Source organism: Mustela putorius, unplaced genomic scaffold (assembly GCF_011764305.1).
Source record: "Mustela putorius furo isolate JIRA1106 unplaced genomic scaffold, ASM1176430v1.1 tig00000224_pilon_pilon_pilon, whole genome shotgun sequence".
Taxonomy (NCBI): domain Eukaryota; kingdom Metazoa; phylum Chordata; class Mammalia; order Carnivora; family Mustelidae; genus Mustela; species Mustela putorius.
The window spans coordinates 29,942,508-29,969,847 of record NW_025421321.1 but is presented as its reverse complement, the minus strand read 5'-3'; the positions used below and the strand labels follow the sequence as shown (position 1 = coordinate 29,969,847).

At 36.2% G+C, this 27,340-nt stretch overlaps 1 protein-coding gene across 1 annotated transcript; it reads right to left on the bottom strand.

Annotated features, from left to right (window-relative positions):
• Positions 1 to 975: 975 nt before the first annotated feature.
• Positions 976 to 27,340, bottom strand: PEX13 (peroxisomal biogenesis factor 13). Its single transcript, XM_004742020.2, has 4 exons — positions 27,159 to 27,340; positions 7,033 to 7,727; positions 6,329 to 6,454; positions 976 to 3,638 (listed from the first exon to the last, which is right to left on the bottom strand). The coding sequence occupies exons 1-4, from the start codon at positions 27,248 to 27,250 to the stop codon at positions 3,340 to 3,342; spliced, it is 1,212 nt and encodes a 403-aa protein (XP_004742077.1). The 5' UTR covers positions 27,251 to 27,340; the 3' UTR covers positions 976 to 3,339.

Genomic DNA, 27,340 nt, shown 5'->3' with positions numbered 1-27,340 from the left:
TTCTGAACACCTGAGATCCTTACAAACCAAAACACTTACTTTACACGAGCAGAAACACTGTTAATAATGTTTAAACATTATTTCTTTAAATGTGAAGAACTATTCATGGGGCATATGGTTAAGTATTCCAAAGGATTCATGCATTTGCTGAGTTATGCAGTGAAGAAACAGTTCATTCTCCCAAATAAGATAAGCCAAATAAAAAACTGTTACGAAAGAACATTTCAAGGCAATGCTAAAAAAACAAAACTACTTGTGTTGAATAAATATTCCAATGTGTTTTTCTGCATTAGGCCATTCTCGTATTCAGCAAAATAATTTTCAACTACATCTTGGGCAAAGTGAAGTAAGTACAAGTGAACTTTGATTCTTAATTAAGTATATGCAATTCTAAAATTCGAGATAGATCTGAATTCTTCCTAACTTTTTCAGGATGTTAAGGAGTTTCAATATATACAGAAAAATTTACAAAACATATAAACATATATACTTGCTGTAACGTCGTACTTTTGATTTTGCTTTACTTTTTTTAAATTAATTTATTTATTTTCAGAAAAACAGTATTATTTTTTCACCACACCCAGTGCTCCATGCAATCCGTGCCCTCTATAACACCCACCACCTGGTACCCCAACCTCCCACCCTTGCTTTACATTTTTTAAGAGCATTCTCTCAGGAGGCAGATGTAGCAGCTATCCCCAATGTTGTCAATGAGGAAACAAAAAATAATTGTGAGTTAAGTCTTATAGTAAGTTCACAGTGATATTCAGACTAATATCTAGATTTCCCAAAACCTAGATTTGTGGTCTTGTTTTATTTATAGCCCTCTAGGTAATTATTATGTAAATATAAATCTGATATTTTTCTTTAAATCACAAGGAAATAGAACTGGTTTGCAGTAGTTAATATACACAATATGAAGAAAAATACACTTTTTATATTAATTTTAATCCTGCAAAAAGAGTTAAGTTTATCTCCAAAAAAGTGTCAACCAAGTTTAATATACTTTTATTTGTCCGGTAAAAGTAACTCCACAACCTATTAAAAATGAAATTTTAACTGAAGAACAATTTCTGTTCCTTTTCCATTAAAGAAAGCATAAGATAAAGGACAGCTGTGTTCAAGTAAATGTATAATTATGACATAATGACAGACTGAATCAAGTATCCAAATAAATGTTAAAACATAAAAATTTATAATCCTGTTATCTTTTCCTTTCTAAACTGATAAAATATGATCAGAAAAAAAAATGTACATGAAACTTTTCTTATTGTAACTTGTGATTTATTGTTCTATTTAATCGAAAATGTTTTGGTTTCAATTAGTAATTTCTGTAAAGTAGTACTTAAATGAATTCCTAAAAACAGTATTAGAGCTGTGAATATTACATTTAATCTCATCCAAAAAATTATACTAAAACTGTCATGATAAAAAAAGGCTATAAAATTTCTCTGCTTTTTTCCTTTTCCAGAATTCTAATAGAAAAGGAATTTTCAGACACAAATAGTTATCAGATAATGTATACTGCAATTTAGTGTACTTAGCTGAAAACCAAACAAAGAAAAGTGAAATTGTTTTTGTCTTTCATTCTGTGCTATACTCTTCTCCTTACACACCTTTAATAAGTCGTCAAAATTCTATCCTAGAGATTCACCTTTTCTAACCTAAACAGAGCTGTCTCAACATTTCACCCTCACTTCATTTCTAGCAATCAATTTAGATGTCTCAACATCAAATTAAATAATCTGTTTTATTGAAAATTGTTTCAAGGGCAAAATTTCCATAAATTACTCTAACAACAACAAAAAAAGCAGAATCTGTAACTGTAGAACACAACAAATGTAAAATAATATACAAGAAACTTTATCTCAACTTGAAGACTAAATAATATCTGGGTGTTAAAAAATAGGCCTAAGATAAAGAAATTTTACTATTAAATAATTTTTTTCTGCATGGGGGTCAATATTTATATTTTAAATTATACGTTACTTCTACTGTCCTTTCAAAATAGAGAGGTTCCCAAAAAGCCTTCAGTAAAATTCTATGCTGAATATGTATTTGGTTCTTATATGCTTTTGTGTGAACTGTTCTAGAATTATTTATTTGATGAACATAAAGCCTATAAAAAGATGAAAATAATCAAAATATCAAATAATTCCACATTTTGAGCCATATCTGTAAATGTATTCTTGTATACTTGTATTCCTAATATTATTTTGTAGTATGATCACAGCAAGTATATGGATTTTCCAATTTTGTGGGGAAATACTCAGTGTACTGAAATTTAACTGCATTTAAAGTCATTATTAAACACAAAACAAGTCATATAGTATTATCATATGCTAAATGGCAATTCACCATTTTAATAATAGTCTCAGTAGTAAAAACTAAACCTAAAAGAAATGTGTATCCAATGTGACACATTTTCAAGGTTTAAAGAACAGCCTGACTATGGAATTTAAAAAGTAATTACACTACAGAAAAGCAGAAAATCCATGAAAAGATTTAAATCATTACTGCTAGAACTGATTATATTGTTATGTGCAAACTCAAAGGATTTGTGTCTTGGCTGGAGAAAAAGAAAGTGAATCTTTCATATATTCTGATTTACCCAGGATGAAAACTAGTCATATTGTAAAGGGATAAAAAGTTCTACGATCCTCAGAAGAAACTGAAATAATCTGTAAGAAAGATAAACTTCAGCCTTTTTACTAGCAGGAAAAACTAGAAGGGCTAAGTATCACTCTAGAACCATCTCCTTCAGAATACTTCAAGTGACTTTTCAAGATAAATTTTTAAAAATACAATAAAAAGTAACAGTACCAATTGTTGGTAGGTAAAAACATATTACTGTCTAAAGCAAACCCAAGACTGGATATAACACAGATCAGAAAATTTTATTATTCAGTTTAAAGTTGTAAAAAAAAAAAAGTAGACTTTTGCCTGTTTTCATATTTATATATCACTCAATTTCTGAGGATTCCAAATCAATTAAGTTCTAACTTTAAAAAGCATTTAAGACCCCTACTATAGCAAACACTGTATTCTATAGTTCATCATCTTATTTTCAATAAAACATAGGATTTTAAATAAGATGAAGATGATAGCAGTCTCCATAATCTTAAAATCTAGGTGAAACAAATATCCTCATGGTCCAATAACTTCTAAAATGTAACCAGGTCACCAGACCAACACACTAGTGTACAGCTTTAATAATTTCTAGCAGCAAAACACCTGGAATAGCCGTTAACAAATGTGTTCATTGGATTGTAGATTAATTTCTTTGTAAGAAGTAATTTTTAAAAAGTATAGTTCAACTGCAGGCAAACAGGAAAGATATCAAAGATCTTGTTTATCTCCACCTTTCCCAGTGGAATCAAGTGCAACTGGAACCTTATTAGTTTCAACAAAAACAGATTCAAAGGCAGCTTCCTGTTCATCCAAAGAATCAGCAGCTGTGGCTCCTTTAGTTAGTGTTGTGTTGTTAAAAGGTTGTTGCTGCTTGGAAATTTTGCTGGATTCCACTGCTTTTCTACCTCTTCTTTTACCAAGAATTTTGACATAATTAGCAGGTATAAGTCCTGTTGTTTGACCATCAAGACTAGCCAGAAGCCAACCACGTACTTTGGGTTGCTGTTCTGATGGAAGAAAAGACAGCCTTGTAATTATAACACACTTTGGAGTCCAAAAAATATTGATAACAAAATATTAAGTAAAATCTGTGTTACACTTACATACTAAAATATATAAACAATATATATATTCCAAATCAAATGATTAGTAGGCTTACCAGTTCTAGGATCCCTTCTTATAATTTACACTTTTTATTTTATACTTACCAAATACATTTTCAACCTCAAAGAACATCAATTTCTATCAGTTGGTCCATTCATAGAGTAAGGAGATTCAGTTCTCCCAAAAGCTAAAACTAACATCAGTGTTTTCCATATTTTAAAGATTTTATTTATTTATCAGAGAGAGAGAGGGGGAAAGAGTGAGCACAGGGAGACAGAATGGCAGGCAGAGGCAGAGGGAGAAGCAGGCTCCCCGCCAAGCAAGGAGCCCGACGTGGGACTCGATCCCAGGACGCCGGGTTCATGACCTGAGCCGAAGGCAGCTGCTTAACCAACTGAGCCACCCAGGCGTCCATATTTTAAATTGAAATTTAAGAAATGAACTTCTCATTCCTTCTCAAAAGAAGTTAAGAGCAAGTGTAGAAAATATGTACCTTTATACATGACAAATTTCTTTATATACTACATAAAATTCATTCTATTGATGAAAAATTCTTTCTTTCTTTCTTTCTTTCTTTTTTTTTTTTTTTTTTTTAAAGATTTATTTATTTATTTGACAGAGAGAGAGATCACAAGTTAGGCAGAGAGGCAGGCAGAGAGAGAGGAGGAAGCAGGCTCCCTGCTGAGCAGAGAGCCCGATGTGGGACTCAATCCCAGGACTCTGAGATCATGACCTGAGCCGAAGGCAGCGGCTTAACCCACTGAGCCACCCAGGCGCCCCCTTTCTTTCTTTTTTTTTTTTTTTTAAAGTAGGCTCCGTGTTGGCATGCAGTCCCTGTGGGGCTTGAACTCATGACACTGAAATCAAGGCCTGAGCTGATATTAAGAGTTGGATGCTTAACCAAGCCAGTCAAGCGCCCTCATGATGAACAATTCAAGAAAGTGAATACTGCTGATTTTAATCTAAGATGGGCAAAGATAAAGACCTCAGTTAACTCTAGCCACATAACAAAAAAAAGGTAAGGCAATACTCTAAGCTTAAAGAAGAAAAGGTTTTTTAGTATATTCAATTTTGTATTTTGGTACTTTCAAGATAGCCTGTATCTTTAATAAGCTGTTTAACTTTCAGTTTTAATTCAACACTGTAAGTCAGGCACAATATGACATTTTTATGTTTAATACTTTACAATGGGGGAAAAAAATAAAACATCTAAAATCAACCATGTCTGTGACTGATTTTGTTCTAAATGCTCATACGTACTTTATGTGAGCAATGGAGAAAAGCAAAGAAGCAAAGCCACAGAGTTAAGCAGCATCATTAGTGGACAAATAATTTGAGATATAAAATTTTCCTTAAATAGTATAATGTAATTAAAAGAAACCACACTTGAACTTTTTAATATTTTATTTAGATTAGTTAAAACTAATTATTTGAAAGTGCTATTTTCACTAGAAAAAAACCCATAAATATAATACTTAGAAGCCTAGATTTTGTGTCTGAAGGATGTGGCAGAGATTTAGCAAATTTGATCGATATTTTTCAATTATTTATATAATAATCAAATAATGTGAACGTTGACAATATTTTTTCCCTATATAAAGAATGACTAAAACTAATTAAAGGCTCAAGTTTCCATTAATAGATCACATAGTTAGTCACAAATATAGGTTCTGAAGTGGGACAAACCTAGGTTCATAGTCTAGTTCCATCACATCTCAGCTTTGTGATCCTAGACAATTTAGTCATTCTGAGTTTTCTCATAAGTAAAATAGGAACAGTATAATAAGAGTACCCACATCATATCATTATTATAAGGGTTAAATGCAAGATGTATCATTATTATAAGGGTTAAATGCAATTATAGTGCCTTGTACTATAAAGGACAGCTGTTATTATCACTAGTATCTTTACCAACAAAATGTTACTTTTCCTAGCAAACCTCAATCCCCACAAACACACAAAAATCTTTTCTTCCCCCCGCCCCCAAATCCATTAAAAATTCTGATCATCATTACTGGGGAAAGCTAAAGGGAAAAGGCCATTTTGTCTGGAGCCATTAAAAACTATTAGTGACCTGGTCTAACAATAAACCTGAGATGTATATAAATTTTTTGCTGAGGTTCTTTAATACTTCATGAGAGTAATTCCTAGAATATTCATGTTGGAGTTTCTGAAGTAAACACTATTCAAATAAAAAAGAAAGCAATACCAGTCTGAGCAATCAAAGACTGACGGGGATACTTACATGACACTGGATAATTTCTTTGGGTTGTTAGATTTATTACATATAGTGCTTACTTCATGTCTTTGTGTGGGAATTATCAGAATCTGAATTCAAGTTTTGAGTTTAGAAGAGATTATATGAACAAAATCTTTCCTCATCTCAGTGAATTATTATTGGAACAAACCTGTTGGGCATTCCCCACCCCCAGACCCCCAGGTTTGGAAGTTCTAAACTGACACGAAAGAGAAATCCTAGCAACTACTTCTGAGTTAACTAACAATGACCAAGATTCTTTGTTGCAGTTTTTAATACTCTATTTACAAATTTAAAAAATTCATGGATAATTCCAATTTATTCACGCTTTATTACCTTTCAGAGCTAAGTTTAGCATATCACCAGCACGGAAGGAAATCTCTTCTTCAGATACAGCAGCAAAATCGTATTCTGCTCTAGCAACTACATGGTCATCCTCACCACTTGCCCAGTTCGTATTGTCTACAAACCAAATTAAGAATTAAGATTAAGGGTTAGGATTTACATTTCAATATGGTTTATAAACTGCATAAATTTATTTGCCAAGAGAAAAGTACCCCCCAAAGTAAATTCTATAATTAACACCATATAAGATCCAACAATATGTTCACTAGGATATCTATTATGAACTTTCTCTTTTTCTTCAAGCCAAAATTACAAATACCTGTGTATTGTCTTAGCCATTTCCCTGCCAATAAGTATTAGAAAGATAAGGGAGAAAAAACAAAACAAAACAAAAACCAAAAAAAGAAAGGTAAGGGAATTATGTCCTCTGTATCTTTGCATCCTCTACAGCATTAAGTTCAGTACCTTGTAAACGGTAGTCAGGCAATGTGTACCGTTACATTAAGCAAACAATAAATAAATCAACAAGCCTGTTTTTGCTATGTATTTGTTTTCCAGTTTTCAAGTTCTTAACTGAAAATATAATTGGATCAAAATATTAAATACAAATGAATATGAAGAATGCTAACTTAACAAATTCATTCTTGAAATTTGAGACTGTTAAAAGGTTTTTGAGTCCATTCTCCTACTCTTACCTGTTATTTCATCATTATGAGTAGACAGCAGTTTCCAGATGAGGTAAGGACCACCAAGGATAACAGCAAAGAACAAGAATATTGGCCAAGATTTTGCTGAGTTAGCTGCTCTGTCCTCAGTACCAAGGCAAGCCACAGTTCCTTCACTTTCTGCCCATAGGTCCTCATTCTCAGAGCCTCTTCTTAAACCTATCATCCACTGCAATCGTCTGTAAAGATACCTTATAGTCCTAACTAACGCAAAAGCTGAAAAAACCTTTGTGAAATGTATTTTTAATCGGGAAAAGTGATTTGCTACATCCAATACAGCCCTGAAACTGTTATAGACAGCTGAAAAGGTAGCATCCATCATCATACTGACGGAGGCAAATGCATGCACAATACTTTCAATGGACTGAAATGCACCTCTGCTGCTTTCTTCAGCTTGCTGAACAAATCTACTAGGTGGCAGATCATCTACACGAAGGCGGTTATAGCCCAACCCATTATATCCATAACTATAAGGGCTATAGCTTCCATAAAATGAATTTCCATAGGCACCATATCCTGAAGAAAATGAACTGTAAGCAGGTCTGAAAGTATTCACATTGCTGCTTCCTGTCTGCTGTGATGGCCTTGGAAGAATAGGTGGGGGCACTCTGGTAAGCGTAGGTTGTCCAGGTCTTGTCAATAAAGTAGGACCCAAATCAGCAGATCTAAAACCAGATAAAGATTCAAAATAGCAACTTAAGCACATAATAAATTCAATTCAAAGTAACTATTAAATACTTCTTACAGATCCAGTGTTAACAACAGATCTCCTGAAGATGTGTAAGAATAAGAAACAGTCACTAATATCCACAAGCTTAGAATCTCAGTCTTAAAACAAAATGAAGAAGTAAAACAGCTGACTAAACTTTGCTATTTTCTTGTTTACTTATGCCGGCATTATTAGAAGTATTCTTAATCTATTTTCTCAGAGTTGGGTACAACCATGTATCTGTTTATTCTTGCACCTAAATGTCATTATCTTAATTACTATAGTTTTATAATAGGTCTTAGAATCCAATAAATCAAGTCCTCCTATAATGTTCTTCAACTTCAAGAATGTTTTGGCTGTTTGACCCTTTAAATTTCTACACACATTTTAGTATCAGAGCTTGAAGTTCTACACCTTCTCCCCCACAAAACCCTATTGAGACTGTGTGGGATTACACTGATTCTGCAGGTTAATTTGAGATAAACCACATCAAGTGAGTTTCAACTCACATTTATTAGGTCTCTGAAAGGTTTTTCTCAATAACGGTTTTTAAAGATAACTTTATTGAGTCTCCATAATGTTTTATATAGTTTCCATGTGGCAGGTTTTCTCTAAATTTATTCATACATACTTGATATTTTTGATGCTATTGTAAATGGTGTCTTCTAAATTTCATTTTGATACTATTACATAGAAATAATGCATTAAAAAAATATAGTCCTTGTATCCAGGAATCTTGTTTTTTATTCAAATGGATTTTCAAAAATCTTTTTTTTTTTTTAAAGATTATTTATTTGACACAGAGAGAGAGAGATCACAAGTAAGTAGAGAGGCAGGCAGAGAGAGAGAGAGGGGGAAGCAGGCTCCCCGCTGAGCAGAGAGCCCAATATGGGACTCGATCCCAGGACCCTGAGATCATGACCTGAGCTGAAGGCAGCGGCTTAACCTACTGAGCCACCCAGGCGCCCGGATTTTCAAAAAATCTTAAGGATTTCCAATCATTTTGTATGTGAATAACGGAAGGTTTATTTCTTCTTTTTTCAATTCTTACAGCTCTGATTAAGCTATTATACCTCAGACATGTTATACAATCTTGGATAGAAGTGATAACAGTCTCTTTCCTGATCTCAAAGGGAAAGGTCTCAACCTGTCACCATTGATTATTATGTTTGCTACAGGGCTGCTGTAAATTTAGTAGTTCCTTTTCCATTTCTATTTGCTGAGTTTTTAGCATGAATGAACACCCAATTTTATCAAGTGATTTCTCAGCATCTATCAAGATTATGATTTTAATTATAAATTCAATTTCTTGAGTGCTACTTAAAATAAGGTCTGTGGACCACTGCTAATTTATAAGTCATATGTTCCCATTTATAATGAGTAAAGTACAACAAATGCTATCAGACTATCCTCTCTATTTGTAAATTATACCTTGCCTCATCCCCTAAATTTCTTCCCTTCCTTTCTGTATTTTCTGTACTTTGTCTCTTTGTGCAAAAATATGTTGGATATTTTCTTCTTCTTCTTCTTCTTTTTTTTTTAAAGATTTTATTTATTTATTTGACAGAGAGAGATCACAGTAGAAGAGAGGAAGGGAAGAGATCACAGAGAGAGAGGAAGGGGAGCAGGCCCCCCGCTGAGGGACTCGATCCCAGGACCCTGAGATCATGACCTGAGCTGAAGGCAGCGGCTTAACCCACTGAGCCACCCAGGCGCCCCAGATATTTTCTTCTTATCCTTCAGGTCACTGCTATTCAAGGGCCATTCTACCACAAAATAAAATATCTTGTACCATAATGTAAATCAATGTATTCTTAATGCTAATTAAACTAAACAGTATGCTCAGTGTCAAATGTTGCTTTCTTTACATCCTGGCCTAAGTTTCATTATTTTGTGGACTGCTATTACACAGTTTGAAAAACAACAGTTGGTCCATACTCTCGCAGGACACACTTAGAACACTGTTCTAAGTCACTAATTCTCTCTGCAGCAATGTCTAATCTGTGGTTAAACCCAATGATTTTTAATTTTGGCTACTGTATTTTTTTATCCTAGATATTCCTTTTCCTTTTAATAGTTTCCAAACATCTGCCAAAATTCCTTATGTTTCCTTCTATTGATTGCCTTCAACATATTAAAAACAATGTTAACTTAAAGTCTCTTTGGTAACTCCATTTTCTGGAGCCCCTATGAATCTGTTTTTTATCTGTTGTTACACTTAATTTCCATTTCTGTTATCTAATGTCTTTCTGGGTCCTGTTATTTGGTTTTGCTTATGTATCAGATATACACAAAGAACTGTAGCAATAATTTGAGTCCCTGGATGATGCTCTCTTCCTCCAGATATATTTCATTCTGGATACTGGTTTCTTAATTATCCTCTTGTTTACTTTGGGCAGGCTGTTAAGGCAATTATCAATTCATGATATCCTTAATCTAATTTTGGGAATGGAAAAGATTTGAAGCTGGGCTTATATTCCTGTTAAGGGCCCGTTTGCTTCTTTTATACCCTCACTTAGATGTATCTCTTCAGGGTGATAACTCAAGGTGTGGGTAATTTATCAGCACCTCTAGACCACTAGACTCTAACCATGCTCCAAGAGTCTGTCAAAAGTACTCTTCTAGTCTAGTTTCTCATCATCCAAACTGCTTTTGGAATGAGTAGCAGATTCTATGTGAATCCACTCTCACCTTTGTGGACTTCCATCTTTCTCTAGATCTAGGCTCCACAAATCTTTACCTTCTTATTTGTTCTATAATGCATTCAAGCAGATGTTTTTAAGCCAATGTTTTTATATTCTGCTTAGCTTTTCTATTTGTCCTCAACAGGGTTCCCCCCCCCCTTAAATTAATGCTTCTGCCATCATCAGAAGCCCTTCCCATAATTCTCTGCCCATCATTATACAGTATCTTACATTCCTATACATGTCTGCTTCTTCTACCAATGAGCTCATGTAACAGGTACATGAGTTACTCTTGTTTCACCATCACCTACTACAGTGCTTAGCATATAACAGGTACTGACACAAACACTATGCTGAAGCCTCTCTTTAGTGAATATTTAAAACACATATATCACCTAGAGTATCAATACAGATTTTTTCTTTATATATCCTTGTTATTTTATAAATTTCAATGAATATGATAGTTTAAAAATTATAATTAAATGTAAATATGTAATAAGAAAAAAAAGAAAGTTTTCCTCTTACTCTTCTCTGATTTGAATGCTGCCTATTTCTGGCATACACAAGTATAATCAGTTTCCACATATAGTCTGGCTTTCTGTTCTTTCTGTAAGAACAACTAAGCAGGACTATGACTTTGAATAACAAAAGATGTATATTCAGTGCTAAATGTGCCAAAAGTCTCCCAACCCAACTTCGTATTTTGAAAAACTTCAAACACAAAAAGAGTTGAAAGTACAATGGATACCAATATTCCTTCTCTCTAGATTCAATAACCGCTGTTGTTTTGCTGTATTTGTTTTCTTTCTCTCACTCTCTAGTCTTTTAAAAGTTCTTGAACCAGGGGCTCTTGGGTGGCTCAGTCAGTTAAGTGTCTGCCTTCAGCTTAGGTCATTATCCCAGGGTCCTGGGATTGAACTGCTTCATAGGACTCTCTGCTCAGTGGGGAGCCTATTTTTCCTTCTCCCTTGCCCCACAATCATGCTCATGAACATGTATGCTCTCTCTCAAATAAATAAAATCTTAAAAAAAAAATTCTTGAACCACTGAAAGTAACTTGTAGACTTGATACCCCCCCTTTTTTATAAAGATTTTATTTGTCAGAGAGAGAGAGAGAGAGAGAGAGAGGGAGAGCACAAGCAGAGGGGAGTAGCAGGCTCCCCACTGAGCAGGGAGCCCCACAAGAGACTTGATTGTAGGACCATGGGATCATGACCTGGGCCTAAGGCAGATGTTTAACTGACTATGCCATCCAGGCGTCCCTAAACTTGATATATTACTACTAAATACCTCAGCATGTATTTTCTAAGAACAAAGATATTTCATACAAAACCATACCATTTTCCCATTTCTAAAAATTAACAATTTCATCATTATCCAATTGATATTCAACAGATAACAATTACTTTCAAATGTCTTTAAACATTTGAACAGACAACAGATAACAAATACCATCAACTGTCTTTAAACAGCCTTAATGAGATAAAATTCATATACCATGACCTTAGCTATTTAAAGTATAAAGAGCTATTTGAAGTATAAAATTCAATGAGCTTTTTGTATATTCACAGAGATGTACAACCATCAAAATATGTAATTCCAGAACACTTTCATCATCTCACAAAGAAATCCTTTATCCATTAGCAATCACTACCTATTTCCTGTTCTAGTCCTAATACTAGGTAAAAACTGATCTAATTTCTGTGTCTATGGATTTGTCTATTCTAGATATCTCATGTATCGTCAATTCTTATTTTTAATAGTCATTCTGTAAAGTTGCTGTGAACATTAAACTAGCAAATATGGAATCATTGTTCCTGGGGGAAACAATGTACTTCAGCATTATGGTTAGGGGACATTTTAAAACAGCAAAATTACCAAAATATGAAAAATGTGGCCTCCATCAAATTGTGAAAAGGATACCTCTTTATAGCATAAAGTGGAAACAAAAACCCCAAGTCTCAGGAAGCCTGGGTGGCTCAGTCAGTTAAGCATCTGCCTTTGGCTCAGGTCACAATCCCAGGGTCCTGGGATCAAGTCTCACATCCGGTTCCTTGTTCAGTGGGGTGGCTCCTTCTCTTCCTTTTACCTGCTGCCCTCCCACTTGTACACTTTCTCTCTCTCTGACAAATAAATACATAAAAAAAAGAAGTGACAGGGTTGCTTTGTTCAACTTCAGCTGAGAGATGACTCAGATCTTTTGCCACTCTGTGCATGTCTGTGAGTGATCATGAAAGTGCCCGAAGTATTAATTTTGGGGTTATAATAAATTTTAGTGAGTAAGAAAATCTGCAAATGCAAATAATGAGAATCTAATGTAAATGAATCATACCAATATGTAGTATTTCGTGATTGGCTACTTTCACCTTATATAATGTTTTGAAGGTTCATCCATTTTGTAGCATTTATCAGTACTTCACTCCTTTTTATTGCTGAATTATGTTTATCCATCCATCAGTTGATGGACATTTGCATTGTGTCTACTTTTTGGCTATTATGACTGTTATTATGAACATTTATATAAAAATTTTTATGTGGACATATGTTTTTGTTATCTCTTGGGTATATATACCTAGGTATGGAATTGCTAGATTATACAGTAACTATGCTTAACCTTCTGTGGAATCGCCAGATTGTTTTCCAAAGCAACTGGGCCATTTTATATTCCTGCCAGCAGTGTATGAGTGTTCCAATTTCTTCACATCTTTGCCAGCACTTGTTATTATTCATCTTTTTCACTTCAGCCATCCTAGTGGGTATAAAGTAGTATCTCACTGTGGTTTTGTTTTTCATTTCCCTGACGGTTAATGATGTTGAGTATCTTTTCATGGGCTTACTGGCCACTTTTAGCTCTTCTCTGGAGCAATGTCTATTCAGAGATATTGCCCATTTGAAAAATCAGGTTATTTGCTTTTTTATCATTAAGTTGTAAGAGTCAAATGTCTTTTAAGTTACTGTGGTTTTCTTTGAACAAAAGTGCAATTAAGGTTCACACATTGTATTTGGTTGTTTCCTCATCTCTTCTAAATTAGAATCATCCTGCTTCTTTTATTTATTTATTTATTTTTTTAAATTTTATTTATTTGTCATAGAGAGAGAAGCGAGAGCAAGCACAGGCAGACAGAGTGGCAGGCAGAGGCAGAGGGAGAAGCAGGCTCCGTGCCAAGCAAGGAGCCCGATGTGGGACTCGATCCCAGGACGCTGGGATCATGACCTGAGCCGAAGGCAGCCGCTTAACCAACTGAGCCACCCAGGCATCCCATCCTGCTTCTTTTAAATGTCCTTGACTTTTTGAAGAGTAGAGCCCATTTTATTCATTTTTTAAAATTTTTATTTGACAGAGAGAGAGAGTAAGAATGTGCACACACAAGCAGGAGGAGCACCATGTAATTGGAAGGAGAGAAGTAGGCTTCCCGCTGAGCAGGGAGCCCAAAGCAGGGTTTGAGCAAGGTTTGAACTCTGGGATCATGACCTGAGCTGAAGGCAGATGCTTAACCGACTGAGCTATCCAGGCAACCTGAGTCAGTTTTGTTTGAGAATATCTTATATTTGTTGATCTGTGTTTCCCCAAAATGTTGTTTGTTTTTTTTGGGAGGGGAGTTCATGTGCGGAGAGAGGCAGACGGAAAGAATCTCAAATAGACTCCCCGCCCAACACAGAGCTCAACCTCATCACCCTGAGATTATGACCTGAGCCGAAATCAAGAGCTGGATGCTTAACTGACTAAACCATGCAGGAAACCCCAAAATGTTGTTTAAATATATCTCTGTCCGCTACATTTCCAGTTAAATTAAACACTGCATCTAAAGGTTTAATTAGAATCAGGTTAACATTTTTGGCAAGAATAATTCATAGGTTTTGTTTATTTCATATTGTATCACATCACAAAAAGTGGAACCGAACTTCAAAAAGAATTTAAAGAAAAGATTAAGAAATAATTTAAGAAATAGTGACTAAGAAATAGTGTAGTATTTTCTAGTTTTCATAAAGCAGCTCTACTCTAAAGTAGGAGCAATAACAGATAAAACAAAAATAATAAATAGGCATATCTAGATTTATGAAATAGAAACTAAACAGAAATATAAAGATGATTATAGGGGTGAAGCTATGGGCCTACTCAATTCTGGGTCTGAAATCAGGCAGTGACAGCCAGGACATAAGTTTCTAGGAAATAACAAGAACTAAAAGTGCTCCACTCAAACAGAACTAGTTTGGGGCACCTGGGTGGCTTAGTCAGTTAAGCCTTCGGCTTAGGTCATGATCCCAGGATCCTGTGATTGAGCCCTTGTATCGGGCTTCTTGCTCAGCAGGAAACCTGCTTCTCCCTCTCCATCTGATTGTGCTCTCTCACTGTCAAATAAATACAAACCTTAAAAAGAAAAAAAAAAAAAAGAAAAAGAAACCTCACTGGTTCTCTTAAAAACAAACAAACAAAACACCAAACCAAACCAAACCAAACCAAACAAAAACAAATGGAACTAGTTCATTCCTTGAAGATGTGAGTTGGAGTGCAATACCTTGGCTTCTAAAAAGCAATTATAAATTTGCTAGCAATAGTTTAAGATTTTTAGAAAGTTACAGAACTATGAAGGGTAAGACTTTGATTAATGTCTCAAGTGCAGGAAATGAAACAAGTTAACAACTGACTCAGTAACTTGATCTTTGATATCCTTAATCTAAGCTACCATTTTTTTTTAATTTTTAAAAATTATTTTTATTTATTTATTTGAAAGATCAGAAGTAGTCAGAGAGTCAGGCAGAGAGAGAGAGAGGAGGAAGCAGGCTCCCTGCTGAGCAGGGGCTCAGGACTCTGAGACCATGACCTGAGCCGAAGGCAAAGGCTTTAACACACTGAGCCACCCAGGCGCCCCATAAGCTACCATTTTTATGCTTGTTCTTACATGGGAGGGTGGAGAGACAACAGGAAACCTACTAGACAGAAAGAGGTAAATAAAGAAGAAGAAGGGAAGCAACTAAAAAACTCAAAAAGGAAACAGAACAGAACCTATTCAAAACAAACATATCAAGAAGACACATAAAGAAGAAATAACACTAAAAAGAAACCAAACTAACAAAAATCAACAATTAGAATAAAAATTCAGCTTCTTTGGAAGATGGCTGAGTAGGGGACTCTTAGTTTCATTTAGTCCATGAAATTTAGCTAGATAGATATCAAACTCAACCAGACATCTAAAAAAGAATTGCTGCAATTCTACAAATAGAAAAGTGACCACTTTTTGCAAGGCAGCAGGCGAAGAGAAGTGAATCTGAGGTGATGCATTAGAATATAAAGAGTGGGGGAAGGGCACTCCCATAAGCTGGCTACGGGAAAGTGATAAAGATCAAAGTATAAAATTGGAACTTTTAGAAATATGCTCTGGTAGGGGATATCTTTGCCTTAAAAGGTGCTCAGGTGGCAAAGGAGGTGGAGTCCTGGATGGGACAGTGTGGTCTCAGGATCCCTGGGGTCACAGAAAGAAGAGGGGTGCCTGAGTGCAGCAGAGTTCCCAAGTGTTGTGAAACAATATTAGAATAATTGGGGTCCCAGAGGAAGCGAAAAGAGAGCAAGAGACAAACAGAAAGCCCAGAAGGTATATTTGAGCAAATTATAGTTGAGAACTTCCCCAGTCTGGGGAAGGAAAGAGGCACTTGAGTCCAGGAGGCAAAGAGAACCTCCATCAAAAATCAATAAAAATAGGTCAACACCTTGACATATAATAGTGAAGTTTGCAAATTTCAAAGACAAAGAGAAAATCCTGAAAGCAGATTGGGACAAAAGGTCATCAACCTATAGAGGAAGAAAGATAAGGCTGGCAGTAGACCTATCCACAGAGACTTGGCAGGCCAGAAAGGACTTGCATGATATATTCAGGGTGCTAAATGAGAAAAATATGCAGCCAAGAATGCTTAATCCAGCAAAGCTATCATTCAGAACAGAGAGGTAAAGAGCTTATAGCACAAACAGAAACTAAAAGAATTTGTGATCACTAAACCAGCCTGCAAGGAATATTAAAAAGGGATCCTTTAAGTGAAGAGAGAGCCCAAAAGTAACACAGACAATATACAGAAACAGTGACTTTACAGGTAATACAATGGCACAAAATTCATATCTTCCAATAGTTACTCTGAATGTAAATGGGCTAAATGCCCCAATCAGATTGAACAAAAAACCAAAATCCATAGATATGTTGTCTACAAGAGACTCATTTCACACCCAAAGACACCTAAAGATTTAAAGTGAGGTGGGGCAGGGGGATCGGCTGGGTGGCTCAGTTGGTTAAGAGGCTGCCTTTGCCTCTGGTTGTGATCTCAGGGTCCTGAGATCGAGCCCCATGTCGAGCTCCCTGCTCATTGGGGAGTCTGCTTGTTATGCTACCTCTGCTGCTCCCCAGATTGTGCTCTCTCACTCACATAATCTCTCAAATAAATAAATAAAATCTTAAAAAAAGAAAGAGAAAAGAAAAGAAGTGAGGGGGCAGAGGACCATTTATCATGATAATGGACACCAAAAGAAAGTTGGGGTAGCCATTCTTGTATCAGACAAAACAGATTTTAAACTAAAGACTGTAATAAGAGATGAAGAAGGTCACTATGTCATAATTAAAGGGTCTATCCAATAAGAAGATCTAGGAATTATAAATATTTATGTCCCTAACATGGGAGCAGCCTGTCATCCAATTAGCAAAATTAAAGAAACCCATTGATAATAATACAACAATAGCAGAGGACTTTAACACCCCATTCACAACAATGGACAGATCTTCTAAGCAGAAGATCAACAAGGAAACAAGGGCTTTGAATGAAAAAATGGGCCAGATGGACTTCAAAGATACATTCAGAGCATTCCATTCTAAAGCAACAGAATGGAACATTCTCCAGAACAGATCACATACTGGGTCACAAATCAGGTCTCAACTGGTACCAAAAAACAGGAATTATTACCTGCATATTTTCATACCACAATGCTTTTTAAAACTTGAATTGAGTTACAAGAGGGAATTTGGAAGGAAAACAAATGCATGGAGGTTAAAAACCATCTTTTTAAAGAACGAATGGGTCACCCAGGAAATTATAAGAATTTTTAAAATTCATGGAAACAAATGAAAATGAAAACACAACTGTTTAAAACCTTTGGGATGCAGCAAAGGCAGTTCTAAGAGGGAAGTATATAGCAATATAAGCCTTTCTTAAGAAACAGAAAGGTTTCAAATAAACAACATAACCCTACACCTAAAGGAGCTGGAGAAAGAACACAAATAAACCCTAACCCAAGCAGGAGAAGAGAATAAAGATTAGAGCAGAAATCAACGATATAGAAATAAAAACAAAACAAAGCAAGAATAAAAATCAGGGAAACTAAGAACCGGCTCTTTGAAAGACTAAGATTGATAAACCCCTGGTTTATCAAAAAGAAAAGAGAAAGGACCCAAATTAATAAAGTCATGAATTGAAGGAGAGATCACAACCAACACTGAAGAAATACAAACAATTATAAGCAATTATGCCAACAAAAGAGGCAATCTGGAAGAAATGGATACATTCCTAGAAACATATAAACTGCCAAAACTGAAAAAGGAAGCAGCAACAGAAAACCTGAACAGACCCATACCCAGCAAAGAAATTGAAGCAGTAATCAAAAGTCTCCCAACAAAAAAGAGTCCAGGGCCAGACAGCTTCCCAGGGGAATTCCACCAAACATTTAAAGAAGAATTAATACCTATTCTTCTGAAGCTGTTTCAAAAAATAGAAATGGAAGGAAAACTTCCAAACTTGTTTATGAGGCCAGCATTACCTTAATCCCCAAACCTGACAAGGATTCCACCAAAAAGGAGAATTACAGAACAATATCCCTAAGGAACATGGATGCAAAAATTCTCACCAAGATACTAGCCAGTTACATTCAACAATATATTAAAAGGATTTTCACCACGACCAAGTGGGATTTATTCCTGGGCTGTAGGGGTGGTTCAACATCTGCAAATCAGTGTGATATACAATGTTAATAAAAGAAAGGACAAGAACCATCTGATCCTCTAAATAAACAAAGAAAAGACATGTGACAAAATACAGCATCCTTTCTTGAATAAAACTTTCCACAGTGTAGGGATAGAGGGAACAATACTCCAATGTCATAAAAGTCATATATGAAAAACCCACAGCAAATATCATTTTCAACGGGGAAAATCTAAGAGCTTTTCCCCCTAAGCTCAGGAACACAAGAAGGATGTCTACTCTTGCCACTGTTGTTAAACATAGTACTAGAAGTCCTAGCCTCAGCAGTCAGACAACAAAAAGAAATAAAAGATGTCCGAATAGGCAAAGAAGTCAAATTCTCACTCTCTGCAAAGACATGATACTCTATGTGGAAAGACCAAAAGACTCCACCCCAAAATTGCTAGGACTCATACAGGATTTCAGCAACATGGCAGGATATAAAACCAATGCACAGAAATCAGTTGTATTTCTATACACTAACAATGCGACAGAAGAAAGAGAAGTTAAGGAATCGATCCCATTTATAATTGCAGCAAAACCCAGAAGATACTGAGGAATAAACCTAGCCAAAGAGGTAAAGGATTTGCACTCTGAAAACTATAGAACACTCATGGAAGAAATTGAAGAAGACACAAAGAAACAGAAAAACATTCCATGCTCCCGGGTTGGAAGAACAAATATTGTTAAAAGGTCTATGCTTCCCAGATCAATCTACACATTCAATGCAATCGCTATCATAATACTATCAACATTTTTCACAGAGCTGGAACAAAGATAATCCTAAATTTGTATGGAACCAGAAAAGACCTCAAATAGCCAGAGGAATATTGAAAAGAAAACCAAGGTGGAGGCATAACAATTTCAGATTTCAAATTCTATTACAAAGCTGTAATCAACAAGAAAGTATCGTACTGGCCCAAAAACAGATACATAGATCAGTGGAATAGAAAAGAGAACCCAGAAACGGACTCTCAAGTCTATGGTCAACTAATCTTTGACAAAGCAGGAAAGAATATCTAATGGAAAAAAGACAGTCTCTTCAACAAACAGTGTTCAGAAAATTGGACAGCCACATGCGGAAGAATGAAACTGGACCATTTTCTTACATTATGCACAAAAATAAACTCAAAATGATAGAAAGACCTAAATGTGAGATAGGAATTCATCAAAATCTTAGACAAGAACACAGATAGCAACCTTTGTAACCTTGGTTGCAGTAATTTCTGGCTACACATATCTCCAGAGGCAAGGGAAACAAAGCCAAAAAGGAGTTATTGGGACTTCATTAAGATAAAAACCTTTTGCACAGCAAAGGACACAGTCAGCAAAACCAAAAGACATCCTACAGAATAGGAGAAGATACTTGCAAATATTTTATCAGACAAAGGGTCAGTACGCAGAATCTATAAAGAACTCACCAAATGCAACATCCAAAGACCAAGTGATCCAATCAAGAAATGGGCATAAGACTTGAACAGACATTTCTCCAAAGACAAACAGATAGCTAGCAGAAGCATGAAAAAATATTTAACATCACTCAGCATCAGGGAAACACAAATCAAAACCACAATGAGATACCACCCCACAATTAACAAGTCAGGACACAACACACGTTGGTGAGGATGCAGAGAAAGGAAAACCCTCTTACACTGCTGGTGGGAATGTAAGTGGTACAGACACTCTCAAAAATAATAGGGAGGTTCCTCAAAAAGTTGAAAATAGGGGCGCCTGGGTAGCTTAGGGATTAAAGCCTCTGCCTTTGGCTCAGGTCATGATCTCAGGGTCCAGGGATCGAGCCCTGCATTAGGCTCTCTGCTCAGCAGGGAGCCTGCTTCCCCCTCTCTCTGCCTGCCTCTCTGCCTACTTGTGATCTCTGTCAAATAAATAAATAAATAAATAATAAAATCTTTTAAAAAGTTGGAAATAAAACTATCCTACGGCCCAGCAATTACACTACTAAGTGTTTACCCCAAGGATACAAATGCAGTGATCTGAAGGGGCACCTGCACCCCAATGTTAATAGCAGCAATATCCACAATAGCCAAACTACGGAAAGAGTCCAGATGTCTATGAATAGATAAAGGAGAGGTAGTAAACACACATAAACACACACACACACACACACACCCAGTAAAATATTACTCAGATATCAAAAAAGAAATCTTACCATCTGCGATGACATGGATGGAACTAGAGGATATTATGCTAAGAAAATTACTCAGTCAGAGATATATGATTTCACTCATATATGGAATTTAAGAAATGAAGCAGAAAAGCATAGAGGGAGGGAGGGAAAAATAAAACAAGAAGAAATCAGAGAGGGAGACAAACTGTAAGAGACTCTTAAGCATAGGAAACAAACTGAGGATTGCTGGAGGGGAGGGAGCTAGGAGATGGGGTAACTGGGTGATGGACATTAAAGAGGGCATGTGATGTAATGAGCACTGGGTGTTATGTAAGACTGATGAGTCACTGAATCCTACCTATGAAACTAATAAAACACTATATGTTAATTAATTGAATATCAATTTAAAAAAAGAATGAGAATTCATTCAAGGAAAAACAAATTTTATATAACAGCCAAACATTAAAATAGTCAAAGAGTTCAATGAAGCAATAACATCTATGAAATAAGAACTGAAATGAAATAAAAACATGTAAAGATGAAAAAATCCATTACAAATCTTAGACACGATGCTCATAGTCACAGAAATTGTCCTGCAACTGCAAGGGAGAAGAAAATTAGTTGTTGTACATAAAGGAACACGGTGGAAAATACAGAACTTGGGGAATTCCACTTCAAGTAATAGCATTCTAGGTAATCAGACTAATCTTCCCACTAAAAAAACTAGAAAGGCTAAAAAAATATAACATTACCTGTTTAAAACATGCAAGAACAAGGCATTGAGGAATTAAGAAGTTAATATCCAGGAGAAAGAAAAACTCAGAGTCTATTTTGAAAAGTTTCTCAAGGTACAAGCATCAACCTGGAAGAGATGGTTGACAGGACAAGAAGCTATGCAGAGCTTTCAATAGACTCACTGTGCTCAGGAGACAAAAACTAGAGTTCAGAACCTGTAAAGATGAGGACCAATGTAAAAACCCACACTTCAGACTGGGACCTTAAAGGGTCATGTACTAGGAATAAGGGGAAAATGGTATATAAGAAATAAGCTAGCCCTGGCAGGAATTAAAACCACAGCTTCAAACTGGCTCAATTCTTGAAGGCATTAAAATGATCTTACACTGCTAGTGGGGAAAGGTGCCTGTCAAAGGTAAAACTCTCGAGACAGCCAGCATCCTAGGCCTCAAATTGCTTTAAATTATCTACATACAATGTCCAACTCTCACTGAAAAATAATTTGGCCTATGTGAACACTAAACTATATGTCAAAAAAAAAATAGGAAAACATCAGATAATACAAAGAGATCCATAAGGGTCCAGATAATGGAGTTACTAGGCAGAGACTTTAAAAAAAACTATGACTAAGATCTTAAAGAAAAAAAGACAAGATTGAGATTTTTTTTTTTTTTTTTTTTTTTTAGCAGAGAATAGAAACTATAAAGCAGGACCAAATGGATATTCTAAAACTAAAAAATAAGATTAAACTATGAATTTAATGATTGGCTCAGTACCAGATTAGACCCTATGAAAGAAAAACATCCATGAACCAGAAGAGAGCTCAGAAGAAAATACCCGTGAGTATCAAAAGAATACACATAGAAAGGAGTTTAAGTTATGGTTTGTACAGTGAAATAAACAGCTTATAGGGAGCTGGGAGTCAAAGGGGTAAAAAGTTGATGGGCAGAAGCACTATTTGAAGAGACAATGGCTGAGACTTTCTAAAATTAATGAATGAATGAGAGATGTAAGTATCTCTGTGACTCCCATCCCAAATAACACAACGAAACTGTTCACACTGAGGCCCCAACAAAGTATAATTGCTGAAAACGAAAAACAAAGAGAAAAATCTTTAAAGCTGCCAAAGGAAAAAAGAGACTCCTTTCAAAGAAGCAAGAATAAGACATAAGTGGTCCAAACTCTCAGAAGGCTTAAAGAAAACAACAAGGAAGCCAGGAAAAATGTAGGTCCCCTAAAAACAATGTTGAATTAGCAGACTCTAGACTCTCTAGACTTCCTATTAACTAAACAAGAAAGTGGAGTAAGTCATACATTGGTACTTTAGCAGAAACTATTCCTGATACAATGTTTAATAGGACTCAGGGAAGAAGAGATGGGAAATAATAGGGCTTAAAAGATATAAGTAGTGAAAATTTTCCTACACTAAAGAAAGATTGAATTATTAGAGTAAATATTATAGGTACTGAGCATGAACAATGTAGGTACTAAGCAGGAGGAAAAAATATACATGTCTGTATATTCACACCTGACTAGGACATAATAAAGTTGCAGGGAACCAAGGTATCAGGTAAAATCTTAAAGCCTACTAAGGAAAGAACAGTCTACCTATAAAGGAATAAAAATTAGACTCAATAGAAAAAATTCCGTAGCTATACAACCTGGATATAAAGCCAAAAAAATAAAGTACAAAGAAAGAAAATTACAGGCTAATTTTATCTAGAAATATATATGCAAAGATCTTAAAATATTAGAACAGAAATCAACACTGTATTTTACAAAATAATCACAATTAAGTAGTAAATTTCATCCAAAAATTTACTCATGATTCAACACTAGAAAGTTAACGGATGAAATAAACATTTTCAAATTTAAAAAATACATATGATTATCTCAATAAATGCATAAAAGTCATTTATAAAATTTAATACTCCATAATAAAAATATGAGCAAGGTAAGGAGACAGAGGTTCAAAAGGAAACCTATTAAAAACAAAAAAGCAAACATTATCCTTAACGGTGAGTTTTCAGAAGCAATCTGATGAAAGCCAGGAGCAATACAAGGATGCTGGTTATCTATGCTGGCTTATTTGTACATAGGACTGTCAGCATGAAACACAACAGAACTTCAACTAAACCACTGGAACAAATTAAGTCTGACTTATCCTGGATATAAAAGATGGAAAAGTACTTCATGGAGATATTTATAAAACATTATTTAGGGCAAAAAAGGTTCAAATTCTCATGAAGTTCTTATAAAAATCCCAGTAAGTCTTTTTTATAAAGGGTAAATGTAACAAAGGCAATTCTGAAGAATAGCAATGTGTGGAGGCTATTGACATAGCAGGTATCAGAATTTACTAAAAAGACAGTGTAGGGGTGGCTGGGAAACTCAGTCAGTTAAGAGTCTGACTCAATTTCAGTTCAAGTCATGATCTCAGGGTTGTTAGCAGGGGTCCCTCAGCATGGAGCCTGCTTGAGATTCTCTCCTCCCCCCTCTGCCCCTCCTTCTGCTTGTTCTAAAATAAATAAAATGATCTTTAAAAAAAAAAAAAGAAAGGACAGAGTGGTGCTAGCATATTAATAGAAAAACCAACAGAACAGATAGGAAAGTCCCCCGAACAGAATCACACATTTAGGAAAACTTAATAGGATGCAGATAGCATTATAAACTAGTACAGAATAGATAAATTAATGGTACTGGGATAATTATCCCCATGGAGGGGGGGATTATAATCTCTATTTTGCACTGATTTTGTACAACGGAGTCAGTTCCAGGTAGATTAAAGATATTAATGTGAAATGCAGAATATATTTTTTTAAAGATTTTATTTATTTGAGAGACAGAGATCACAAGCAGGCAGAGAGGCAGGCAAAGAGAGAGGAAGGGAAGCAGGCTCCCTGCCGAGCAGAGAGCCCAATGCGGGGTTCAATCCCAGGACCCCGGGATCATGACCTAAGCCCAAGGCAGAGGCTTTAACTACTGAGTCACCCAGGCGCTCCAGAAAGGGTTTCTTAACCAAGACATAAAAAACACAAAGTATGAAAATTTTCGCTATAAATTAGAAGTATCTGTACAACAAAAGTGAACATGAATGTAAATAAAGTAGACAAGCCACAGACTGAAAGAAATTGAAAACATACAAACAAAAATATAATTAGTATGAACAAAGGACTCTTTTTTTTTTAAAAAGAGATTTTATTTATTTATTTGACAGAGAGAAATCACAAGTAGATGGAGAGGCAGGCAGAGAGAGAGAGAGGGAAACAGGCTCTCTGCTCAGCGGGACTCGATCCCAGGACTCTGAGATCATGACCTGAGCCGAAGGCAGCGGCTTAATCCACTGAGCCACCCAGGCGCCCTGAACAAAGGACTCTTAACAAGTTGATAAGCAAACCTAAAGCCAATAAAGAAGTGGGCAAAAAATATCAACAGGAAAATTCCAAATGGCTAATTTAATATTCAAAAAGATGCTCAATCTTATTACTAACCAGAAGTGCGAATTAAAAATTAAATATCATTCCACATCCATTAGACTGGCAAATATATAACTAAAAAATAACATCATCAGTGTTAGAATGAATGTAGAGAAACTGAAACAGCTAGTGAAAATGTAAAAACTGGTATATAACCACTTTGGGGAGCAATGCGGCAGTAGTTAGTACTTGAAGTTAAGTGTACCTCCCACCAAGTAATTCACTTCCATTAACACATTATTAGAAAATCCCTTGAAAATGTGGACAAGGAGAAAGGCACAAGAACGGTCACTGCAGGGGTGCCTGGGTGGCTTAGGTCATGATCTTGGGGTCCTGGAATCAGGCCCTATATTAGGCTCCCTGCTCTGTGGGGAGTCTGCTTCTCCCTCTCCCTCCCTTCCTCCACCCTGCTGATGCGTGCGTGCTCAAGCTCTCTCGCTCTCTCTCAAATAAATAAATAATCTTAAAAAAAAAAAAAAAGAATGGTCACTGCAGCAGTTTTAAATACATAATTAATACTTTAATACTTAGAATAGTTTGTTTTTATATAATAGAATATCCTACGGCAATTAGAATGAGCAACAGCTGTATGTATGAACAAGCTAAATCTCAAATCAATAGTATGTAATGGAAAAACATTTTGCAAAATGATACATACTTTGAATATATTTATTTAAACTCTGAAAACACACTAAACACTATATATACATATATATAAAACAAACAAACTTAAGGACCAAGGTATAAAGTATAAAAACATAACTGGGTACACTAAACAGCAAACAGGGACAGTAGTTACAGCAAGAAATAGTGGGAGGCTTAACTGTTTCTGTAATTTTAATTTTTAAAAAATATTTTATTTGGGGTGCCTGGGTGGCTCAGTGGGTTAAAACCTCTGCCTTCAGCTCAGGTCATGATCCTGGGGTCCAGGGAAAGAGCCCTGCATCGAGCTCTCTGCTCCGCAGGGAGCCTGCCTCTCTGCCTACTTGTGATCTCTGTCTGTAAAATAAATAAATAAATAAATCTTAAAAAAAAAAAAAAGATTTATTTGACAAAGAGCAGAGCGAGAAAGCGAGAGCAGGGTGAAGGGCAAAGGGAGAAGCAGACTCCCTGCTCAGCAGGGAGCCCAATGCAGGGCTCCATCCCTGAACTCTGGGATCATGACCTGGGCCCAAGGTAGACCCTAAACTGACTGAGCTACTCAGGTGCCCCTGGAAAAATTTTCTTAAAGCTAAGTGTGAATACACAAGTATTCACTCTTACACTCTACCAGTCTACGTGTTTAAAATTCACAATGAAAAAAAGTGGGAAAATGGTTAATTTTACACAAACAGAACTTTAACAAGATGCCAAAGTATAAAACCTGTCTTCCAAAGAATTGTCCAAAAATTAAAAAAAAAAAAAATCAAATCTCGCATAAAAAAGGTAGCAGAAAGTGTCGCCCAGCTTAACAGTATAATTAAAGCTTTTATTTGTTATATATCTATCCATAGCTATTAAATTAAGTTGCTAATGTGTTCAAGCATCTTGATACTTAAATAAGGATTACAAGATTTTAGAACATTGCAGAAATACTTTCCAGCATATTAGGGATTTTCTAAACCTACTATGGTAGGCGATCTGCCATTCGAATCTCATCTAAATTTCGATGTCCAGATCGACCCAACACGAAGCACACAAGCATGTGAAATTCTTCTCCTTCATTCTCTTTTACCCTTTTCCCCATTAAACACTCATTAAAAACAAAAAACACGCAGGCCTTAGAAAAGTGACACACTATTCTGCACCCAAAGTCCATCCATAAGCCTTGCAGTTAACAACTCCCGCTTTCAAGTTGCTTCTCCAATCCAAAACATTGCTGAGTTATGCTGAAAAACAACGCAAAATGTAGAGTCTTGGGTTCCAGTTGCGTAAAAGCGACCTTTTGGGCTTTCACCAACTTCTCGAGAGGTTGTCGAAAGCTCTGGGGAGACTTTGCTCCCTGTCCAGCCGGTGCTGGGCAAATGCCAGCTATTCTCATCAGCGAAAAGACCAAAAGTCTAACGCTTTTAAGAGGGTCAAGCGGTTCTGTCTCAGTGTTCCGCTACTAGAAAGGAGCAGGAAGCCGCCCCCTTTCTCCCAAGCTCGGGGACCCAGTGAGGCTCCCAGGGGCCCCATGGAGACTATCTGCATCGAGAACCGTCGAGTCAGAAGCAGCTGTCTGACATCGAAATTCCCCACACTGGCGTCTCGTCCCTACCTTGAACCCCTCAACGTTGAGGGCTGGTTGAGAGGGGGAGGGGACACCGCAGCGCAACAACGGCCTCAACCGTCTCCTGCCAAGTCCCCCCTTCGGCCCACCAAACCCGCGGCCAGAAAAATCCCACACTCACTGGAAAGTGGGCCCAGGTCCTGGTCCTGGCCCGGCCCCAGGAATTCGGCGGGTCTCCCAGGGTTTCGGGGGAGGAGGTGGCTGGGAAGCCATCTCCTCCACCTCCGCTCGGCTCCCGGTTCGCGCTGGGACTCTCCAGGTCCGGATACACTAGCCCCTTGCGCGCCAGGCACAATGGGCAGA

Bases quoted from the DNA above. Each gene is read 5' to 3' on its own strand.
- PEX13 (XM_004742020.2), bottom strand. From the start codon at position 27,250: ATGGCTTCCCAGCCACCTCCTCCCCCGAAACCCTGGGAGACCCGCCGA. The intron at 6,455-7,032 runs GTAAGAGTAGGA...TTTGGTTTGTAG, and splicing joins TCATAATGATGAAATAACAG to ACAATACGAACTGGGCAAGT. The intron at 3,639-6,328 runs GTAATAAAGCGT...TTCTTCCATCAG, and splicing joins GCTAAACTTAGCTCTGAAAG to AACAGCAACCCAAAGTACGT.